This window comes from Platalea leucorodia, assembly GCF_965183815.1.
Source record: "Platalea leucorodia genome assembly, chromosome: 10".
Taxonomy (NCBI): Eukaryota; Metazoa; Chordata; class Aves; order Pelecaniformes; family Threskiornithidae; genus Platalea; species Platalea leucorodia.
Window position 1 is genome coordinate 11,159,128 of NC_138832.1, and position 22,565 is coordinate 11,181,692.

At 47.3% G+C, this 22,565-nt stretch overlaps 1 protein-coding gene across 2 annotated transcripts in view; it reads left to right on the forward strand.

The window, feature by feature from the left end:
• MED12 (mediator complex subunit 12) overlaps positions 1-22,565 on the forward strand; it is a 36,751-nt gene that overhangs the window by 9,239 nt on the left and 4,947 nt on the right. For both annotated transcript variants that reach the window (XM_082323527.1, XM_082323528.1), the window contains exons 11-41: positions 501-632; positions 1,035-1,161; positions 1,816-2,045; positions 2,479-2,559; positions 3,441-3,614; positions 3,880-4,024; positions 4,965-5,083; positions 5,234-5,377; positions 6,172-6,335; positions 6,593-6,724; positions 9,008-9,235; positions 9,436-9,580; positions 9,871-9,991; positions 10,677-10,778; positions 11,515-11,628; positions 11,911-12,074; positions 15,014-15,193; positions 15,379-15,450; positions 15,750-15,910; positions 16,001-16,162; positions 16,248-16,359; positions 16,598-16,687; positions 17,124-17,233; positions 17,738-17,873; positions 18,151-18,312; positions 18,853-19,230; positions 19,545-19,695; positions 19,899-20,104; positions 20,567-20,647; positions 20,889-21,106; positions 21,716-21,878. In XM_082323527.1, the coding sequence (XP_082179653.1) occupies positions 501-632; positions 1,035-1,161; positions 1,816-2,045; positions 2,479-2,559; positions 3,441-3,614; positions 3,880-4,024; positions 4,965-5,083; positions 5,234-5,377; positions 6,172-6,335; positions 6,593-6,724; positions 9,008-9,235; positions 9,436-9,580; positions 9,871-9,991; positions 10,677-10,778; positions 11,515-11,628; positions 11,911-12,074; positions 15,014-15,193; positions 15,379-15,450; positions 15,750-15,910; positions 16,001-16,162; positions 16,248-16,359; positions 16,598-16,687; positions 17,124-17,233; positions 17,738-17,873; positions 18,151-18,312; positions 18,853-19,230; positions 19,545-19,695; positions 19,899-20,104; positions 20,567-20,647; positions 20,889-21,106; positions 21,716-21,878 (4,704 nt within the window). The remainder of the gene's footprint in view (positions 1-500; positions 633-1,034; positions 1,162-1,815; positions 2,046-2,478; positions 2,560-3,440; positions 3,615-3,879; positions 4,025-4,964; positions 5,084-5,233; positions 5,378-6,171; positions 6,336-6,592; positions 6,725-9,007; positions 9,236-9,435; positions 9,581-9,870; positions 9,992-10,676; positions 10,779-11,514; positions 11,629-11,910; positions 12,075-15,013; positions 15,194-15,378; positions 15,451-15,749; positions 15,911-16,000; positions 16,163-16,247; positions 16,360-16,597; positions 16,688-17,123; positions 17,234-17,737; positions 17,874-18,150; positions 18,313-18,852; positions 19,231-19,544; positions 19,696-19,898; positions 20,105-20,566; positions 20,648-20,888; positions 21,107-21,715; positions 21,879-22,565) is intronic.

Here is a 22,565-nt window from a genome sequence, read left to right on the forward strand (position 1 = left end):
TAGCTTTGTCAAATTCTGGGCTGGCAGCTACTTCCTGGGAGTCTGGGAGCTCGCAGTTCAAGTTCCTCTTAGCCTGGAAGGGGACATGTTTATGACGTGTAGGACCATAGTGCAACAAATACTGCACTGGTTCCTGGAAGTGAGCTGCAGGACTGGTAGTTTGCATACTTTTGTGTAATGCTGTTGAGAAGCTGTGTTTCACTCTGTGCGAAGATTAGCACTCCATAGATGTGCTCCTGGAAGAGGGATGATTTTCTGAAGCAAAGCCATCCTGGAGATTTGTCAAGGGCTGAGGATCACCTCATGTTGCAAAGTGGAGTCAAAAGCAGTAGGGCTTTAGCTTGACATCTGTCTTCCATGTTAGGAAGAGGGGAATGTAGCAGTCTTCACGCTGTCCTCTACTAGAAGTAGACTCACTGTTATATCAAACCTGAGGCCTTAGAACTGCTCACGTCTTCTGTTTGGCTCAGGTTCTCACTGTAGTGCTTATATCTTAACAGATCTCCCCAGACGATGATGCAGTGGTGGCCTTGCTGTGCGAGTGGGCTGTCAGCTATAAACGCTCTGGACGCCACAGGGCTATGGTCGTGGCCAAACTCCTGGAGAAGCGTCAAGCAGAGATAGAGGCTGAGGTAAGTCCTTATTCCTGGAAGGCTAGCAGCGTAAAGGAGAGCAGAGGTACCTAACTACAATTATCTAACTATTGCACTGAAAGGCAAAGGCCGGTCGGCACAATGCCTCTTAACACTGGTGCTGTTAATCATGGCATTTGCTCCATCTAACCTAAAGTAGGTCATAAATGAGCCTGTGGGATGGTGTGTATCCCATTTCTTGGATATGTCTGAAGACAGGTGATTGCAGTGTGGAAGCACTGGCATACTTGGAGACTATGAAGTAGCTTACAGAAACCTGTGTGGTGGCTTTCCTATAAGTGCAAGATAGGAAAATTCTCTTGAAGACTTCTGTTTTGGGGGTTTATGGATAGTGAGTTTCTCCTCTGTGACAGCAGTCTGTACTTTTTTCTGTTTCTACAGAGATGTGGAGACTCTGAAGTCGTGGATGAGAAGGGCTCCATCTCCTCAGGCTCTCTCTCAGCAGCCAGCGCTCCCGTCTTTCAGGATGTCCTTATGCAGTTCCTTGACACTCAAGCTCCTATGCTAAGTATGTACTAAGAACTTGTGGTCTCCCAGTTTCTAGCTTTCCCTCTCCTGCAGACTTTGAATTTGTGTGCTATTCTCTTGTGTGTAGGTCTTGGATGTACCTAAATTTTCTCTCTGGCTTCCTTGCAATCCAGAGCATACCTTGCAGAGGGAGGGAAAGCAGCCTGGAGGGCCAGATGACAGAAAGATAATGCAGAAGCACTTCTGTTGACAGTGTTGGCCAAGAATAAATGAGTATAGCCTAATCAGGAATTAATTCAGGCTGAGAACGAGGGAGAGGTTTCTAACTAGTAAGTGACAAACCTCTGGAATAGTCTCTCAGAGGAAGTACTGCAAACAGATTAAGGGGGACAGGATACAGCTCTGAATGATGCAGGCAGCTGTTTGTACACCCACGAATGGCACTTCCAGGCTAAAGTCCTATGCTTCTGGTCTGTGAGACTAACTGGAGAGTTTTTGACTTGCTTAATTACCATCTGTTGAAACTGGGCTTTCTGCTCTTAGTGCCTGCTGTAATCCCAGAACTGTGTATCAGTCATTTACTGTGTTGAGATCTCTGGAAACACTTTCTGTAGCACTAGGTTAGGTGGCTGGTATTGCTCAGAGTGTTGCAGAAGAACTCTGATAGCCCTGACTGTCTGTGCTGTCCTTGCAGCTGATCCTGGGAAGGAGAATGAGAAGGTGGAGTTCTTTAACCTGGTGCTGCTGTTCTGTGAGCTAATCCGACATGATGTCTTCTCTCACAACATCTACATGTGCACGCTCATCTCCCGGGGTGATCTCGCCATGGATTCTCATGGGCCTCGCCCGCCCTCACCCTTTGACGATGCTGCTGAGGAGCACGACAGGAAGGAGACAGAGGGAAACAGTGGTATCAAGCTAGAGGTGAGAGCACAAACACAATGGTGCTCCTGTACATGTCCCCATGTTATGCTTGCCTATTTTTAAAAGCTTTGCAACCTCCTTGTTGTCACCTGCTGGAGGATATACCAGTGACTTACGCTTCTCCTTCCCCCAACCTATTTCCTTAGCATTTCAGTTTCGAAAGTAGAAGACTGTGTTCTAAGTGGCTGGAAAGGGTCTGCAGAATGTAAGGGGGTAGATAGGAAAACCTTGCAGTGCTCGGAGCAGAGCAGCATATCCTGAGATGCTGTGTGAAGCCTGTGCATGATGTTTGCAGCATATTAGGCTCCAACTTGCCAGGCACCATGGGTGTGTTGGCATGTTGCTGTGATGGGCATCGAGTGCTGTAGTAAACAAGTACTCTCTTGTTCCCTGGTGCATCACTGAGATGTAAAGCTGCTCTGTCTGTTCCCAGGACACAGGTCTTTCTGAGCCCATGGACATCGACCACAACTCCAGCATGCTCTTTGATGACATGGAGAAGACAGACTTTTCGGTATGTTCCTGCATTTTCTACCTGCTACGCCGTAAGTAGGTCAGTATGTTGTAGCGGGACGAGGGACAGCACGTGCCTCACTTTTGCGTGAGTACTCCCTCTCTGCTGTAGAGCCAGTACGCTGGAGGTGGCTGGGTTGTAAGGCAGCTGACACTGTAAAAAGGTCCATATAACCTGTTTATGCAGGTCAGGGTCCATCAGAGTAGAGTGAGTCCCAGTCATTCCTGGGATCTCTTACGCTGTGGCCACTGCCAGCCCAGTGTTTGGGCAGGGTAGGAAGTGGGCTGCTGGGAAATGGATGACCATGATAGCACCAGGAGACTGGGAGTGGCCGGTTACTGTTGGCAGGGGTTTTCTTGATCACCTGGGAGAGGACACGTCTGCTGTCATTGTACTGTGTGGCCGTCAGTACTTCTTCAGTTTTACAGTTCTTCATAATATTTGTGGGCATAGTTTGTGGTTGCTTTGAAGCACGTAGTAATAAAAATAACTTGTGGTGGTTGAAAAATCCCTGAGTACCTACATTTCTCCAGCCATTTCTGGCCTTTCAAGGTACATGTTAAGCAGGTGTGATGTGCAGAGCTATGTGGCTTTCCCAGGATCCTTGCTTGTTCTGTGGAGGTGGTGGTTCCCAAAATCCTAAGTCGATGTTATTTATTTCCTATTGTTTTTAACTCAATATACAAAAGGGACCAGAAGCAGAAACGGGAATAGTGTCTTAGCACATTGCGTTGGTCATTGCCGTAAGAACTGGATGTTTCTCCAACCCTCCCTTTTCCTGCTCCTTGTTAGGCCTGAGCAGATGTACCTTCCTTCAGCAATATTCACTGTTGCATGACCATGTTGCGTAGCTACCTTTTCTTGTTCTTATGTCTCCCTAGATGTTTTCTCCTCCAATGCATTGTGAATCTAAAGCCAGCCCTTCCCCTGAGAAACCAGATCCTGAAAAGGAAGCAAAGCCTCTGCTGAAGGATAAGTCTGTGGAAGGAATGCTAGCTTCCCTGTATGACCAGCCTCGGCACATCCAGTATGCAACACACTTTCCTATTCCTCAGGTATGAGACCTGCTCATAACCACTCCCCTGTTGCTGCCTTGTGCTCTGGTCATGAGGCTGCTGTGTTTCCTTGCGGTGCTGCTGTGGGTGGGTAAGGAGCAGTCATGCTTTCCTGCACTGCTGCGGGAGGTGATGTCTCCTCGCTTACTCCCAGAGCAACTTCTGAGATGAAGCTTTCCTTTTTCTTTAAGAGACCAGATGTAAAACAAGATTAAAGCATTCAGACTCATAGTTGCTAATGTAGTTGTCTCTTTTGGTTCCCTAGGAGGAGTCATGCAGTCACGAATGTAACCAACGGTTGGTAGTTCTTTTTGGGGTTGGAAAACAACGGGATGATGCTCGGCATACGATCAAGAAAATAACCAAAGACATTCTAAAAGTATTAAACAGAAAGAGCACTGCAGAGACAGGTTAGTAGAGCTTGAGCCACTCCTTTCTGAAGTAGGAGCCTCTTTCTAGTTGCCTGGCTCCTTTTTCTGGAGTCTCACAGTGAAAGGATTTTATATAATCTACAGTGCCTGGTAAGCTGTATCATCACTGAGATTCTAGAATGGTGCTCTGTTCCCAGACATACTAACCAGCAAGTAAGACAATTGGTTTCCTGCTGACAATATCTGTTTAATTGAACTCTTCTTCAGAAGAGGATTAAGAGGATTAAGTCATATCAAATTCACAGTCAGACCCTGGACAAAACTTTGTCTTTTCAAATTTTATTTTCTTTAGTTCTTGCATTTAAATCCTTGCACAAGAAGCAGAGGACTTTGCCTATGCATATTCAGCGAAGACCTTGATTAAATGTAGCACGTCGTTACGCTTGGGGCACATGCTAAATGCATAGGATGGGATGTTTGGATAGCTGTATCAAAATCAATAGAAAGCCTCTGACCTCCATCAGCTGAGAATCTGGCTACAATTTTTTTTCTCTTAGTCTGATTCCTGAAAGGCAACTTGAAATGTGGTAGAAAGATGATTCTTTAAAAGATGGGGTGCTCTGACAAAGAAGTTTTGAGGCTGAACATCTCCAATCCAGAACGTCTGTTCTCATCAGGGAATCAGTGTACCTCTAAATCGAGAGAGAAAGTATTTTTCCCCCTCCAAGGAGTACCTTCACTTGGGATAAACTAGATGTTAACCCTACTGTTATTCTCAGGTTAGGAATTCCTTCCTCAGCAGTTTGTTGTTTTGAATTCAAGATGGTCCTTATCAGCTTAAGGTCTGGGACTCAGGCTTTTTGGCTATGCTGCATGGCAGGGGCTGCTCTTGCTGAGGCAGGTGCTGATGGCTGATGTCTAGTCCTCCTCTGATGAGGAAGGTAGCCTAATACTGTTTTCTGATCCTTCCAACTGGTAGGTGGAGAGGAAGGCCAGAAAAGGAAAAAGAGCAAGCCAGAAGCATTCCCAACAGCTGAAGATATCTTTGCAAAGTTTCAGCACCTTTCTCACTTTGATCAGCACCAAGTCACATCTCAGGTATGAATCTTGCAAGACTGTTGTCCTTCTTGAGCCCTGACTGTGTTCCTTTGCGTTACTGAGAGCAGCTTCCTGGAGGGAAAGGGAGATGGGCCTGCTGAGGGACTTCTGCAAGGGGAGATAGTACTATGTGTCGTCTTGCACTTGCAGGTATCTCGCAATGTCTTGGAACAGATCACCAGCTTTGCCTTGGGAATGTCATACCACCTGCCTCTGGTACAGCACGTGCAGTTCATATTTGACTTGATGGAGTATTCACTCAATATCAGTGGTCTTATCGACTTTGCCATCCAGGTAAGCGCAGTGTGCTCAAACACCTTCTGGGGAGGGGTTCATCAGTCTGAAAGGCAGCAGATCTGTGCTGTGATAGTTGGGCTCCTCCTGGGATCATTGGTGATCCTCTTCCCTGTGTCATGGAGGTGGTCAGATCAAGTGGTCATTGTGGTGCTCCTGGGCTGCAGCTATTACGAATAGGTTGTTTGTGGCAGGTAGTCTTACACGTTCTGTTCTCAGGATTATCCTTCCAGAGGTTTCAGGGTTGTCTCCAAAGGACTTGCATTGCATCTCTGTCCCTGGCTGCAGCAAGGCCTTGTTCTGAGTGAGAAGGGGATCGTCTGTCTCTGGCAGCTCTCCTACCTCACTCCCCTAGAAGGATCCTTGGCACATGGCAGCGCAGGCTGCCTTCTGGATCCTGCTGAAATCCTGTTGCTGTTTCTGCAGCCTCTGCCAGGTGTCTCTTGAAGCCTTGCTATGGCTGCTGACGGAATTGAGGCTGTTAGCCTTAAAAAGGGAGCCAAGTGAGATTTATGCAGGACAGAATTACCAAACAAGCTGCCTGCTACTATCTGTGGCCATATCCCAATCACCCGCTGATACCTGAGCACTGACAGCCCCTCATACTGCCTGGGTGAGACATTGTGCCTAAGTATGGGGTGCCAACTGTTCCAGGGGTACATGTCTAGGCAGAAAGTGCCTGCCAGTCCCTTTCCTGGCAGGTCCTAGAGGCTGTGGGTGTGGTGTGCCTGCTCCATTTCTGACCATACCTTACCCCTGTGGCTGTTGAAGGGTTTTTCTGTCATTGGGTGCAGTTGCTGAATGAACTGAGCGTGGTGGAGGCAGAACTGCTGTTGAAATCCTCCGACCTTGTTGGCAGCTACACCACCAGCTTGTGCCTGTGCATCGTGGCTGTGCTGCGGCACTACCACTCCTGCCTTATATTGAATCAGGACCAGATGGCTCAGGTCTTCGAAGGGTAAGGGAATCTTCCCCCCACCGTGTGGAAGAAAGCAATGTATCTTCTGGGGACTTGTGAGGGGCAGGGGTATATCTGTGTCCTTCCTAAAAGGCAGCAACTTTGTGCCTGAGGGTTCAGCTCACAGAATTCGTGGAGAACAGGATGAGCACCCAGTGAGCACTATTGCTGTGAGCTCAGGAAGATAACTATGTAATGAGGTTATTCCTTCAGATTTTCTTTTTGTGTTGCTGCAGCATTTTTTTGTCTCTATACAGTCTGTGTGGGGTGGTGAAACATGGCATGAACCGCTCGGATGGCTCCTCAGCAGAGCGCTGTATCCTGGCCTATCTCTACGACCTGTATACCTCCTGCAGTCACCTCAAAAGTAAATTTGGGGAGCTCTTTAGGTGAGTCTGAGGCAGGTGGGATGCAGTGGGTGCTGACCAGTATAGCACCTCGGCTTAAGCTTTGCTTGTGGTCTTGTTTGATGGGATTGTCCCCGAGATCCTCTCAATGGGGAACTGAAGTCTTGGGAGTAGTGCCTGTTTTACAGGTAGTTAATGATCCTGTGGATAATCTTGACTCTTAGATCATCAAGGTTTTTTTTGTAGATTCCCTTTAGTAGTCCTCTGCACCTCCACAGGTCTGTTCTTACCCTGCTCCTAGAGAATAGAAGTAGAGAGGTCTGTTCCTACCAAACTCTGATGACAGAGCAGTTCATCCTAAAGGTTGTTCTCTGCTTGTGCTCAGCTCCCTAATAATCCTTGGACTGCTTCTGAACCTGCTCTGCTTGGTTCTGGGTTTATTCCTGTGCTGCTTTGCACTCCTTATCCTCGTTCTGCTCCTATTGGCTCTTCAGGTTCTGCTCTGCTGATGTTGCCCCCAGGCTCTGTCCCATGGGCTTACTTTACTCGGTGGCCTTCTGCCCTTTGCAGTGCTTCTCTTGGGAACTGTCCCTCCGCCAGCTACCTGTGGAGCTCCTCCCTTAGCAGCCCAGAAATGGAGTCCACAGATCTCCCTGGCTTTTTGCTTACATGATCCTGTGAAGGGGTAATTCTCCTGACAGCCCTGTTTCCCAGTACAGTGTTACACTTTGTCTCCTCTAGCAGCCCCTGTTCCCTATTAGTGTTTCCAGTGCAGGCGTGCTGTAGGGATGTCTAACCCTCAGTGTTACCCCCGCATTGAGTGGCTTGTGCCTTGGTGTCAGCTGGCTAAACTCCTGGCTGCTGAGAGCCTTTGAAGTCTCTCTCTGGACTGAATTGAGAGCAAGAGGGAGTGCTGTGGTTACAGGTGCATTGGCGTTCTTTGAAGGAGTCGTCACACATACAGAAATGAGAAACCTGATATTAGTCTAACTGAATTCCCAAAAGCTGTTCAGCAAGGCTTTAAATGGCCAAGATAAAAGGGAATATCCTCTAGCAGGCAAACAATAGGTTAGAGATGGAGACAAGGAGTGGGCGTTTGTAGTTTGAGGGTGATCCTTCCGCAAGGAGTCCCATAGGACTCTGCTAGTGCTTCTGCTGTTTTACACCCTGGAAGTTGTATGAGTGGTGATATCAAAACTTTTCATGTAACTGTTATTCAGCATATAACAATAGAAGTTGGCTGCAGATTGTTGTAGTAGGATGCGGTGATGGTGACCAGGTGATAAACTGGCAGATTAAGTTTAGTGTTGTGAAACATAAAATAATGCACATAGGATTGTCCTTGTTCCTTCCCAAACTCTATGTAGTGAAGGATATGTACTAGCTATTGGATAAAGGATCTTGTAACAGGTACATAATTGAAAATGTCATCATAGTGTTCAGTAACAGTCAAAAAGCAAATTAAACATTAGGTATTGTTTGGAAAGGAATGGAGAACAGACCAGAGCACGTCATTAGGCCACCATTTAAGTCATGATACAATGGTGCCTTCTGGTTTGGGGCAACAGACTCCAGAAAGCACATAGTGGAGTTAGGCCCAAAGGAGGGTGAGTGGATAGATGACCAGGGGTTTGGAATGACTTACTGTTGAGGAACTGAGTCTCCTCCCCACAGAAGAGGAGGACTGAGGGGGAATGATAGAAGTTTGTAAAGTTCTGGTTGATACAGAAAATAAACTGAGTGTTCAATATGTCTTAGAATGCAAGCACAAAAGGGAATGAATAGAAAGTCACAAATAGGATGTTCAGACCAAAAGAATAAACTTTGTAGTTCTCATAGTTAATATGGAACTCATTCCATGTTGTGAACATCAAAAATCTACTTGATTCAAAAAGTAGGTGGACAAATTTGCAAGAGGAAAATATGTTGAGGAGAGCATTCTCTTTAACTCTGAAAATCTGTGAGCCCTAGGTTGCAGCAGGGTGGAGAAGGATGCTGGAGCAGTATTGCCACGTGCCTACCTTGCTCTTAAACTCTTCTCTGGGCACCAACTATTCTGACACCAAGGGCTGAGCTAGGTGTTTCCCTCATCTGACCTGGAATAGCCATTCCCACGCTATGTACACTGAGCCCATGGATACCTTCCATGTGTTTCCACAACAAAGAACCAGCCTCACTCTTTTGGGAGAGTCTTTGATGGTACACAGTAATCTTGAGTTCTTGCCCAAGGAGGGCTTATCTTGCACAGGATTGCTTTGCTTATCAGAGTTCAGTGGAAGCTTAGGTTTTTTTGTGTTCCTAATCTCTCTTTCCTGTCCTGTTTAGTGACTTCTGCTCCAAGGTGAAGAACACAATCTACTGCAATGTTGAGCCATCTGACTCCAACATGCTATGGGAACCAGAGTTCATGATTGACACTATTGAAAATCCATCTGCACATAACTTTACATACACCAACCTGGGCAAGAGCCTCAACGAAAACCCAGCCAACCGCTACAGTTTCGTCTGTAATGCACTTATGCATGTGTGTGTGGGACACCACGATCCAGACAGGTGAGAAGCAGAACTTTCATGGTTCTACTGAGATAGTAAAATCTTTAGGTGAGGATAAGAAAGCCAGTAGCCATTCCTTGGCTGTCTTGGGGTGTGAGGAAGAAGGAGCCAATGCTGGGTTCCTATAGAGAATCACTGACCTGATGGCATGCACGAGTAGCAAAGTTGACCCTCTGCTTTTTTCATTATTTATTTAACAGGGTGAACGACATTGCTATCCTGTGTGCTGAGCTAACTGGCTACTGCAAGTCTCTAAGCGCCGAGTGGCTGGGTGTGCTCAAAGCTTTGTGCTGTTCCTCCAATAATGGGACCTGTGGCTTCAATGATCTCCTCTGCAATGTTGATGCAAGTGCAAACATTCAAAAGGGGAAAAGGAATTGAAGCAGGAGTGGAGGGATCCCTTGGGAGAAGGCAGAAATGAACAAGGGATGGAGGCTTTGTCTTCTGAGGACAGGGGAAAGGCTTTGAATACCAGGGCTACCTTTTGGTGTTTGTTGCAGCCTGGGCTGATCATGGACATTGACCTGGGGTTATGGGCCCTTCTACCCCCCAGCTCCTAGGCAAGCTGAGGAATTGCTGACAGAGGGAATGAGGCAGAGGCTGTTGTGATCACTGGCTGATCTCCTCTCTTCCAGGTCAGTGACTTATCTTTCCATGATTCCTTGGCCACCTTTGTTGCCATTCTCATTGCCCGGCAGTGCTTGCTGCTGGAGGACCTGATTCGCTGTGCTGCTATCCCCTCACTCCTCAATGCTGGTAAGTGCATCACTGCAGAAAGCTGGTCTTAATTCTAGCGCAAAAGCCTGTGCTTAATGGATACTTTGTGAACCCCATAGTTGTGAAACATGCCTCCAATACTGCTTTTATAGTATGGTACTTAAGAATTGAACATTTTGCTTTAGAGAGTTTCTGGCCTTTTGGTTTCTATCAAAAACTGGTTCTGCTAAAGTTTTTCAGTGTCTTGCTCTCTGGAATTTGTGTGCAATCTAAAATAAGCACGGAGAGATGTTATCAGCCACACTGACCAGTGTACTCAGCTCTGAACTCCAGCAGCGCACGTCCTACTGCTGATATGGTTCAGCTTAGCATTTTGGCTAGAGCAGCCAGCTGACCAATTGGGCCTACAGTGTCTGGGTCACTCTGCCTTTACTCTGCCACCAGCCTTCCTAGCTTTGCTCTGGAGATTGCAGCATTCAGGCTCTGACAGGGTGAAGCCGGGAAGATGGAGCAAACAGAATGCAGTGCATGTCATTGGGGATAATACTGATGGATTCGCTCACTTGCATGTTCATTGCTGCACATGCTCCATATTTGTAGATACAATAAGGCTGCTGCAGCTTCTCAGCTGGCTGCCAGGGCAGTGCACTGTGAATAGCTTTTGGATTGGGAGTCAGCTGTCCCAGTGCTTAAGAAATCTCAGTTGACTCTTTTCTTTACATAGCCTGCAGTGAGCAGGACTCAGAACCAGGAGCACGTCTGACCTGCCGGATTTTACTCCATCTGTTTAAGACTCCGCAGCTGAACCCATGCCAGCAAGATGGCAGTAAGTGAAAGAAAGTAGAGCCTTTCTTTATTGTGAAAGTACTGAGGCTCTTGCACCCCAAGAAAAGAGATACTGAACCCTATGATTAGAGATCATGACCTGCTTGCTTTGAATACAGCAGGCAAAGCCTGATACACTGCTTTCTGCAGAGGACAAAGAACAATATCCTTCCATTTATGTCACTCCATGGTAGTCAGGCATGTTGGGGAGGAGGTCCTTGGAGGCAGGATGCCAGCCAGTAGAGGTGGCCTTGCTGTCACTAAGCCATTAGAGTAATGATCACTTCTTTTTTTTTTTTTTTTTTTTTTTTTTATGTCTAGAGCTTTGTATAGCCTCTTAACTTGGTGCCAGAAGCTGTTATTTTACAGCACTCCCTTTTTGTCTATGATGGACACAGTCCAGGAAGCTCTGTTCTTGGCTCCTCATCAGTATCCTGATAGCTCAGATCTCTAAACCCAGCCTGTATTCTAGGTTAGGGTACTGTTGGAGCTTGGAGTTCATGACACAGGCACTGCTCCCCATTTGGATTTCATGGTTCAGTTGTCACAGCGTGATTGGCACTATGCTTCGTGAAACTTAATTAAATTGACCCCATGTTACAGTTGGGAAAAGGACTAGCCTCAGGATTCTCTGAGCTGGATTCTACGGTACTGGCTGGCACGTAATTCAGGCAGCTCTGGAGCCTGTGCCTTTCTCTCTCGCTGGGTATTGCCCTTCCCCATTGTCCTCTTTGCAGACAAACCCACGGTGGGAATCCGCTCTTCCTGTGACCGTCACTTACTGGCAGCTTCCCAGAATCGTATTGTGGATGGAGCAGTCTTTGCAGTGCTGAAGGCTGTCTTTGTTCTGGGTGTGTACCTGTGTTAGCCTGAACCTGTAAGAATGGTTTTTAGGGGGTGGGAGAAAGGCACTGTATTGCATGCGTTGGCTGTACAGAAGGCCAGAGGAGATCTGTTTGGGTGGATATATAGCTTGTTCTGAAGCCCTTTGGTTGAACTGTAAACGTGCTTCGTATCTCTTAGCTGCAGAGAGGTCACTGATCGCAGAGAGTTTACAAAAGCTTAAGACGTCTTGTGGGTCAGGCTTTGGGTTTAGCGTTGATGATTAAGTGACACTTGTGCTTTCCTTGTAGGAGATGCAGAACTGAAAGGCTCTGGCTTTTCCCACCCTGGTGGTGTCGATGATCTCATGGATGATGAGCTGGGCACCAGGAAGGCCGGTGGTCGGGTAGTAACTGTAGAAACAGCTAGCTTGGATATTTATGCCAAGTATGTACTAAGGAGTATATGTCAACAGGTGAGTCTGTCCCATCTCTAGGTTTGTCCTTCTACAGACAGATATATCCCATAGGACTTTCTGCAGATTGGGTTTGGCACATCAGTAAAGAACCTGCGATGGTTCTGCCACGTGATGGCGCCAAGGATTGCTCACCATTAGGAAAAAAATAGAGGCAAACAGTTGTCAAGATTAGGTGTTGCAGTATGCAGGGGCTGCACATCCCCTTTGCTTTGGCAACACGACAGGGCTCTTGTCCAAGGAGGGGAGTGCTGGGAGTGGTTTGCTGAGATGTGTGCTGGAGGCAAAGAAGATAAGCATGAAAAAGACAGCTTGTTGACGTGATAAATAGTGCCTTTCAGAATGCTGCTTAAGTGTTGCTTGCAGCTAGGCTGTTAAGGTATCCCTGGGCTTTGCAGTGCCCTGTTTAGTTAATTAAAGGAACAACAACAAAAATCTTTTGCTTAGCCTAATCTGACAGCACCAGTATTTCTGTTCCTTTGTGGAAAACTGACATTTAAGGAACTGAAACCTGGCTAATAAGGTACTTAATTGCAGAGTGGAGTGGCTGTTACTGCTACTGTATGAAAATGGGTGTTGAAGGGTGTCCTTGGCTTTGGTTGCAAATTATTATGTCAACAGCAAAGATGTAGAGTTACAGTTGGAAACCTGTATTCCGTATTACTAATGTGTAAACACAACACGTTAATGCTGTGTTGTCCTCATGCTTTGTGATGCTGTTGTTTATTAATTGGCTTGCTATATAGCAGTGTTACCAGCCTACCAAAGAAGAACTGGAGCCACCTATTTACAAACATAAATTCAACATACTTGGCGTTACTGAAACCTGACCTGAAACATTGACAGAAGTAGATATTCCCTTGCTGGTCCCCGTGTATGTAGGAAGGACTCACAACAGGTAGAAAGTGTGTGTGTGTGTGTGTGTGTACAGGAGGGAGTAGCAGTGTCAGGTATCACTACTCACACCAGTTGTTGGCAGTGCTGGTCATGTAGGAGTGAGCATTCCAATAGACACCAGTGAGTAACACCAAATTGTGCCAGAGCTCCTGCAGGGTTCCTGCAGCTGTAAAGGGCTGGTAAAATGATGTGTTTAATATTAGCACCTCCAGCGTGAGCTGCAGAACTCACACTATCAATTCTGAAATGTCTGTAGAATGTCTTAAACTACAGGTTGTGATTACTCAAAATGTTGCATCTCATATTCAGGTGTATATTTTATAATAGACTTCATCATGAGGGGGTGGGGAAAAGGAGCAGATTATAGAATTAAGTTAAAGGTTTCTTAGGTACAAATGATTATGATGTAGTTGCTGCTCTGCCCTTTAGCCTGTTTAAATTAGTAAATGTAATCATGGCTGGCCTTTTGAAAAGGTTAATTTCATAGAGCTGTGATAAACCACAGTGGGAACCAAGAGGGAGGCTAGAGTCAAAGGTGCTAACTTGAATCTGGTGACTGGGATGGTGGAGTTGTCCATAGTGCTTGGAAAACAGATTCATAGTGGTCTCCTGTGACAAGGCAGATGAGGGGCTCTGTTTCAGTAATATGAAGCCTGCGGAGGTGGCTGTTTTGTAAAGAAATGTTGCACGCAGAGAGAGAGAGGGAGGCTAGAAGTCCCTCAAGGTTGAAAATGGTAGTTGACTTCATACTTATTTGTGAGATTATACCAATAAAGTGGGTCAGAGACAAAGTCTGATTTCTTGTAGGAAGCTGAGCAAGTGACAAAAACGGTCTTCCCAAGGATATGCATGTTACATATGCAAGGAAGAGAAGTTTCAAGAGATTATGATGACACTGAAGGGGAGAAATGCAGTAGGCATTGGTGAAATCACCGGATTGCCTGTATTGGAAACTTCATGTGGGATGAAGTTGAAGATCTAGGCTGTAGTTTCACAAGGATTTCAAACCGGAGATTTAGCCTTTTCGATCTTTGTGCTCTACTTAGTGCTTAGAGTGCTGTCTGCTGCTGAGAGGGACTGTTCCCTGCTTTCTAGGCTTAGCACCAGCGCCTGTGCTTCATGAACTGGATCCTCATCTCTTATCCTCTGATTGTCACTTCTCAGTGGAAGAATTCTCTGATCAGGCTTGCTCTGCAGCTGCAGAAGTGCTTCTATAGCAGTCCTCTGTAGATTTTAAATTCATGAATTTGCCTAATTGATTTTCAATATGAAAACATTCTGCAGTAACAAATGCTGCAAGTTAACTGTAAATTGTGTGAAGAAGTACCTACTTCATGTTTGTTTTGGAAACCGCTGCGTTTATTATTGTCATACATTTAGGGACCGCCAACTGAAATTGAGAGGCCAACAATAATAGTTTTCTCTCTAACTTCTCCTCATAATTTGTGACTTTATAAATGGCTTGCATCCAGTCAGTTGTTTCCCCTTCCAGGCTTTGAGAAGTAAAGTCATTGTTTTTTACTAAGGATGGCCGTGTGTTTTCCATCACTATTTGAGAATTAAGGGGTGTGCTTTTCCCAAAGACATGTTCTAGTTTAGCCTTAGCTGCAGCCCCAAATTATTTAATTTAGGACAGCTCTAGGGCTTTGTTGTGCAGGAAATAGACCAAATCATTTTAAGTGATCCCTTCTGATCTTTTGAGCCCAAGCAGCAGTGTTGATGCAGCCTGAGCATGGCAGTGACTGTGTACTGTTAAATCATACCAATATTTTATCAAAAGAAAAAGCAGCTACTGTGTTTCGCCACTGCTGACTTGTCAAAGTTGATGTTTCCTCTCTTGTGATTGCTGTGCTGTGCCTGATGCCTGCTGAATCAGGATAGTACAGTTCATGAAGAGAAATGATTATCAGGCATAACTGTGTACTAATAAGGTTTTTATGAATTTGACATGTTCCCTGCATCTTTCCAAGATTGAAAGCAGGGGCGCTGGTTTGGAATCAGACATCAGTTTGACTGTGCTGACTCTTGCCTTCATCTTGCAGGAGTGGGTAGGTGAGAGATGTCTGAAGTCCCTCTGTGAAGACAGCAATGACTTGCAGGATCCTGTCCTGAGCAGCACACAGGCCCAGAGGCTGATGCAGCTGATCTGTTATCCACACCGGCTGCTGGACAATGAGGAAGGAGAAAATCCTCAGCGGCAGAGGATTAAACGCATCTTACAGGTGCAGGCTCCTGGCAGAATCTAAGAATGTCCTAGTAATTGCCTAATGTAGCATTAGAGTGGGGTTGTACAAAATGCAGCCCTCTGAGGGGTCTGACACTCATCATCATGGGAGCTGAGGGTGTGGGTTGACATAGTTTGAACTGAGATAAGGACTCATATGAAGTGTGTGCACGTGTGTTGCAGAATCTGGACCAGTGGACCATGAGGCAGTCCTCGCTGGAGCTGCAACTCATGATTAAGCAGACGGCAAACAATGTGAGTTTCTGCTCAGAGGGACCATACAGGGATGTGTGTTGCCAGTCTTGAAGTGGCTGCTTGTGAGGTGGTGGGGAGGTGGCCTAGCAGAAGTGGGAATAGGGAGGAAGTAAACAAAGAGGGAGTCAGACCTGTGAAAGCCAAGCATGAGAAGGATGCAACGAGTGTGAGACCCGAAGAGCAGCAGCCATGGGGAAGTTGGCAAACTGGGTTTGTACTGAGTTGTGTTGAAACGTGCAAGGCCTGTCAGTGGGTGCTCTCAGAGAAGGACTTGGCTGTCTTTTCTTTCCTATCTCCAGGAGATGAACTCCTTATTAGAAAATATAGCCAAGGCCACCATTGAGGTATTCCAGCAGTCAGCAGAGACCAGCTCTGCTAGCTGTGCTGGCAATGGAGTCAACAATATCAGTAGCTCAGCAAGTGCTACGCCTGCCAGCAACAAATCCAAACCCATCCTCAGGTAGGTGTAGTCCCAGCATGCAGCTGCCTTTAGATGAGTCTGAATCATAGGTTGGATTGCAAACTGCTTTTCTCTCCTGTGTTGTCACAGCTCCCTGGAGAGATCAGGAGTGTGGCTGGTGGCCCCTCTGATTGCCAAGCTTCCAACATCAGTGCAGGGCCATGTGCTGAAAGCTGCTGGAGAAGAACTGGAGAAAGGACAACATCTGGGGTCATCGTCCCGCAAAGAGCGGGACCGCCAGAAGCAGAAGAGGTGAGTCCTGGAGAAAGGGCAGGCAATGCTTTCTGTGCTGATCCCCCAGCCTGGCAGTATAGCTCCATCTCTGTTCTCTCTGCAGCATGTCTCTCCTGAGCCAGCAGCCATTTCTGTCACTGGTGCTAACATGCTTAAAAGGACAGGATGAGCAGCGGGAAGGCCTCCTCACCTCTCTGTACAGTCAAGTCCAGCAGGTAGGTGTCCCGCTTCTCCCTTCACTTTCCTCAAGGGCATGCTTCTCCAGCAGGCAGGCTATTGGACATGTCCTCAGGGATGTTGTCTGTCTGATTATATGCTCAATAAGGCAAAGATCATACCCTGGTCAGTATAGGGTGCTTGAGCTAAGTCACTGGACAGTGGGCAGTACAAGCTGCTCTCTGTAAACTTCAGTGTACAGCTCGTGAGGTCTGTCCTCTTTTCTGAATTTTTTAGATTGTTACAAATTGGCGGGAAGATCAGTACCAAGATGACTGCAAAGCCAAGCAGCTGATGCATGAGGCCCTGAAACTACGGCTGAATTTGGTGAGCAGTTGCAGAAAAAGAGCAAAGAGCTTAACTTTTTTTTTTTTTTTTTTTTTTTTTTTTTTGGAACATGCACACACTGGAGAGGCTATATATGTCCCGAGGCAAGGAAGTAGGAGAGGCACTTGTGCTGCTTCTAGGTCTTGAGCCCTGACTGGGATAGGATGCGTGGAAAAACCCCCTTGCTCTATTTCACCAGGATGAAATCCACAGCCTTGGTCTCTGTTTTGGAGACGTGCCTTCCTATTTCAATGCTTTTGCAGTCCACAGCACTACTACTTGCATCTGAGGTTTGTCTTGCTGACTGCAGTCTCCTTCAGCTCTCAGTAGGAGCTGCTGTAGCCCAGGACTTGTTCTGGTTTAGGCTCCTTTCTCACTTTTAAATCTTAGTGTTTCTTCATGGTGTCCTTGTGACTAAACTACTTTTCTCTGCCAGGTGGGGGGAATGTTTGACACAGTTCAACGCAGTACACAGCAGACAACTGAATGGGCTGTGCTTCTCCTGGACATCATCAGCAGTGGCACCGTGGACATGCAGTCAAACAAGTAACTTTCTGGCTGACTTCTGATCCGTACACTTCCCACGGGAGGCAGTTGTTAGCATGGCCCCTTTTCTCATGTGAGCTAGCTGTCTCTCTAGACGATCTGTCAGATGTACTGGGACAGCCAAAAGAGACTTTGGAGTAATAGCAAGCCACAACCTAGGTACTAGTATCCAAGTGCGCTTTGATATACCCAGAGCAAACCTGGCTGTCCATATGCAGAGAGATAAGCAAGGGAGAGCTGAGTCTGGACCTGCTTTTTGGAGAAGCTGAATGGATAGACAGGAGGCCAGTCTTAATCTGTGATACTGCACTTAACTCAAGTGTGAACACCCTGTGGTGTATAAGCAAAAGGAGGATTAGTCTGGGAGGTTAGTCTGAAAAGTGCTTGGCACTTTTGACTGTAAGCAGTACTCTCGGCAATGTAATAATGTTTGGTGTTACTATGATGGCAGAGCCTTTATATCTGCTTCTCAGGTGACTTTGACCTCTCTGCTCTGACCAACAGTGAGCTCTTCACCACTGTGTTGGACATGCTGAGTGTTCTCATCAACGGCACCCTGGCTGCTGATATGTCCAGCATTTCTCAGGGCAGCATGGAGGAGAACAAGCGGGCATACATGAATCTTGTCAAGAAACTCAGGGTGAGGGACTTCAGGCCCTGTATGGGGAGCAGTGTGTGTGGTGTTGTGGTTGTCAAACTATGCAGATTTACCTGTGTCTCAAGAATGGTACTTGTCCTGTTGCTGCTGTTTGGATGAAGCAGTGAGGGTGGCATGGCCCCAGTGGCTCTGTAGGGCTGAAGGGTGCAAAGGTGAGAGGTAATGCAGGGATGGAGGTTGTCACCAGAAGAGGCACAGGTGGGCTTTGCATGATTTTTCCTGAGTGATTCTTCAAGTCTTCTCTATTCCACTTGTGCAGAAAGAGCTGGGGGACCGGCAATCTGACAGCCTGGAGAAGGTGCGACAGCTACTGCCACTTCCCAAGCAGACCCGAGATGTCATCACCTGTGAACCTCAGGGATCCCTCATTGACACCAAAGGCAATAAAATAGCTGGATTTGACTCCATCTTCAAGAAGGAGGTAAATTAAACTTTTTTGTCTGCATCACAGCTCCTGAGTGCAGGTGTCACCTTGTCCTCTGATGCCTTGAGTCTACACAGCTTGGGAGGCATCTGTATGCAGTGCCTTGTTGCCTGCTGAGCTTGAAGTGGCTGGCTGCACACAGACAAGTTGGCACATAACCATGTCCAAAAAGGGCAAAGCTGGGTGTTAATGCTTGGCGATACATGCTGCTACGGCCTGAGAAGTTGTTTAAACTTTATATAGCCATAAGTACGAAATCAAAGCATAAAGAGAAACCCATAATCCCTGTCATGTGAGTTACTGGGTAGTGCCAGCATGCAGAAGACTGGTAGAGATGGGATGAAGGAGACTGGCAGTTGTTGATGAAGGCCTTTAGAAATGACTGCTTTGCCACATGGAAGAGCAGGGACCACTAGTAAGGGCTCAGGCTGTTTAGTGGGACACATGGAGTAGAGCCTGAAGAAAGCATAGAATTTCCTGTACCCTCATAAGGGAAACAACAGGGGCTTGGAGGTTCTTCTCTCTTTTGCTTTAAAGGGTTTGCAAGTCTCTACAAAGCAGAAGATTTCCCCTTGGGATCTGTTTGAGGGCTTAAAGCACTCAGCCCCCCTCTCCTGGGGATGGTTTGGGACAGTCCGGGTGGATCGCAAGGTGTCTAGATTTGAGGAGCAGCAGAGGCTTCTTCTGTACCACACACACTTGAAACCCAAGCCCCGCAGTTACTACCTGGAGCCGTTGCCACTGCCCCCTGAAGAGGAAGAGCCTCCTACACCTGTGGCTTTAGAGCCAGAGAAGAAAGCTGCGGAACCAGTCAAGGCTGATAAAACAAGCTCCAATCCAGCCACCTCTACTGAAGAACGCAAGAAGAAACAGAGCAAAACCAAGAAACGCAACCAATCTGCCAGCAAAACTGAGGTAACTGACTGCCCAGCAGCTATGGATCTCCTGTGTCCACCCCTCCTAGTCACAGAGCACTCCCTTGAGTATTCCTGAGAAGCCTGAGTGGTGTAATGGTGAAGATGGGATGTGTTTCCTCTCAGCTGGGAGTGCTGGAGCTCTATCCTGCTCTCTCTAGCCTGGGGCAAGGCAAATGGGAGGGAAGGAGGCTGCCCAGCTCAGATAGCATCCCAGGCTTCCTGCTGTGGACTTTGCAACCCTTTCATACTCTTCATCCATTCACAGATTCCCAGTGCACATTGATCTTTCTTACTCCTTCTTTGTCTTTGCAGGATTATGTGTTGGGCCCTAGCCGAGGGGTTTCATATGGAGTTGGTATGCCTACAGATCTCTTGCATCACCAGTCAGGAAGCACTATGTCGAGGCTGGCATACGGGCAATCACCAGTGGGTCTCTATGCCCAGAATCAGCCGCTTCCAGCAGGTAGGTGCACAGGAGAGGTAAGCATGTTGCACCTCTTTGGGAACCTCTTGTAAGAACCCCTTCTGTGAGATGGTCTATGCAAGTCCCTACACTTTCCCCTTTTGCCTGTCATGTGTCTAGATACAGTGACGAACAGTCATTCTGGAGCTACAAGGGTCAGCATTAGCATGTGACTAGTCAGCCTGTTTCTATTCCTCTTACAGGTGGCCCTCGCCTGGATACATCCTACAGACCTGTACGTGTGCCACTGGGGAAACTTGTTCAGAGTCGTCCTCCCTATAGTGGTGTGCTGCCTCCAGGGATGGGGAGCATGATGGGCATTGACCCCTCCTACAAGCCAGCAGTGTACAGACAGCAGCCTCCAGTGTCCCAGGGACAGATACTGAGGCAGCAGCTTCAAGCAAAGTTGGTAAGTCAAAGCTGTGCTCTTGCTGTTGCTGGACCCCACAGTACAGCAAGCCCAAGCTCTTTGCTGGGGCGATCCCTTTTAGCCAGAACTCTCCAACCCTGTCTCTGTTTCTGCCCTGGAAAGGTGTTGTCTCTTATGTCTATTCCTCTGGTGCAGCACTGTGTTCACCACCTGCTTTGTGGGCCCACGCCACTGACAGTGGTGGAGGCTGTCAGTGAGGTGCACTGGGGCATCCGCGGCTGTTGGGCAGTGAGAGGGGCACATCCTGGCTGTGAGGTGGTAGGGATGTTAGTGGCCTATTTGTCCCAAGTCGGGGTGAGGCAAAAATCATTAGCTGTGCAGCAGCCTCGTAGGTTTAGCAGTGAAGCTACTTGTCTGGTTTGGTGGGAGCTGCTGAGAGAAGAGCAGCACTGTCCTACCCTTTGGAGATGTTGAAAAAAGTGTTCCTCTGTTGCCTTCCAGCAGGGTCAAGGCATAATGGGACAGCAGCCCGTGCGCCAGATGGCTCCAACCCCATCCTATGGAGCACTGCAGCCCTCCCAGGTAAGTGGCAGTGACTGCAGGTAAGACTGGAATCTGACTCCAGCACAGGGCAGCATCTTTGTTTCTGCTGCTAAACCCTGACATTTTTTGGCTCTTCTCACTCCTTTACTGGGCAGCATGAATCTGAATCCCAGAGATGATCAGCCTTGTGACAATATTTACAGGAGGCTGATGTCCTGTGTTCCAGATTCTCTTTTGTACCTTACCCCATGACTGATAAAGGCTTTTTGTTTCATTTCAGGGTTACACATCTTACGTCTCCCACATAGGCCTTCAGCAGCACCCCTCCCAGTCAGGCACAATGGTACCTCCTACCTATTCTGGCCAGCCCTATCAGAATTCTCACCCCAGCTCTAATCCTGCCCTGGTGGATCCTGTTAGACAGATGCAGCAGAGACCAAGCGGCTACGTACACCAGCAGGCCCCTGGCTATGGGCACACCTTGGGCAACACACAAAGGTACCTCCCACCCTGCTGGGTGTTAATAAGCTGTGTTTCATCAAGGGCTTCCCCTCTCTGCTCACACAACGCTAACAGCAATCTGTTAAAATCCTGTTCTTCATGCTGTGTTATACAGCATCTGAGTCCTTCACACCCTCAGGGGAACATCTTTATCCAGCTTTCAGTCCTGGGAAGAAACAGAGAGACAGGATGAAATTCAGAGATGCTAGTCACAGGCGGGAGACAGTGTTACCAGCCAGAGAAAGATGGAATTGGGAAGGATGAGAAAAATGACCTGGGAAAGTCATAGTTTTTGGTTTTAAATTTGACCAGCAGATTACCATCAAAGGGCTAGAATCTGGGATTTCCACTGTTCCTGAGCAGGCATAAATCCAGCAGGGAAACCATGCAGAACAGTGGACCGAGGACTGTTACTTATGGCTTCTAGAAAAACAGGTTGAGTGAAACCCTTGGAAAGCCCTGGTGTCCCTCACCTTTCTGCAGAGAGGCAGTGTGGATTGCAGGGGGCTGTTTGGGCTGTCTGTCTTGTTGATGGCAGAAGTTGGGTTTGGATTAAAGAATCTGGCTGCACATGAATCTTTTACTCCATGAGCTTTTCTGTTGCAGGTTTCCTCACCAGTCAATACAGCAGGCCCCCATGATGAGTGGGATGAACCATTTGGGTCCACAAGGAGTCCCCTCAGGAATTCGACCCAGCCAGATACTGCCTGACCAGCAGCAGCAGCAGTACCTGAGGCAGCAGCAGCAACAGCAGCAGCAGATGCTGAGGGTGAGTGGTTGCTGACAGGAGCAAGGCTGCTGGAGCTGGAGGAGGCTTGTCCAGCACTGCTTACCTCTCTGTCAGCAGTGCTCTGCTCTGCCCCTCTGTGCTGGGAAGGATGTCAACTCTGTTGGGGGTCATCTGTAATAATTTGCTAGGCAGTTCTCCCTTCCTTAGAGCTGGGCACTCCTGATGGAGACACCTGCTGTGCTGCCTTTTGCCAGTCACCCAGCATGAGCTAAAGGGAAGTTAGGAGCAGTAAAGGTCTGTTTAGTCCTCTGTGGCCTGCATCCCACCTCTTCCTGCTCCAGCTGAGCCCATAAGATTGTGCAGAAAGCTAGCTGTCTTAGAAGTGTTGCCAGGAGCTAGAAACAAAATGAAAATCCCCCTGTCCACACAAGAGCAGGTAGAGTTGTTCCTTACAAGATCATTTTTAGGGGCATATCTGCATTTTCACAAGATCAAAATAAGTGTCTGTTGCAGTTTCCAATGGCAGGAAATCTGGTGTGAATCAGTCCATGTACTCCACAGCTCACAGCGAATGGTGAAAAACTGATCCAAAGTAAGCTGTTAGACCCAGCTCTCTGGGTTTGAAGAAGTTTACAGATGTGTGTCAACAGACATGAGTATTCCATGGATTTGCATTATGGTCTTATGAATATTAAATACTTACACAGATATGAATACATTTCTTGG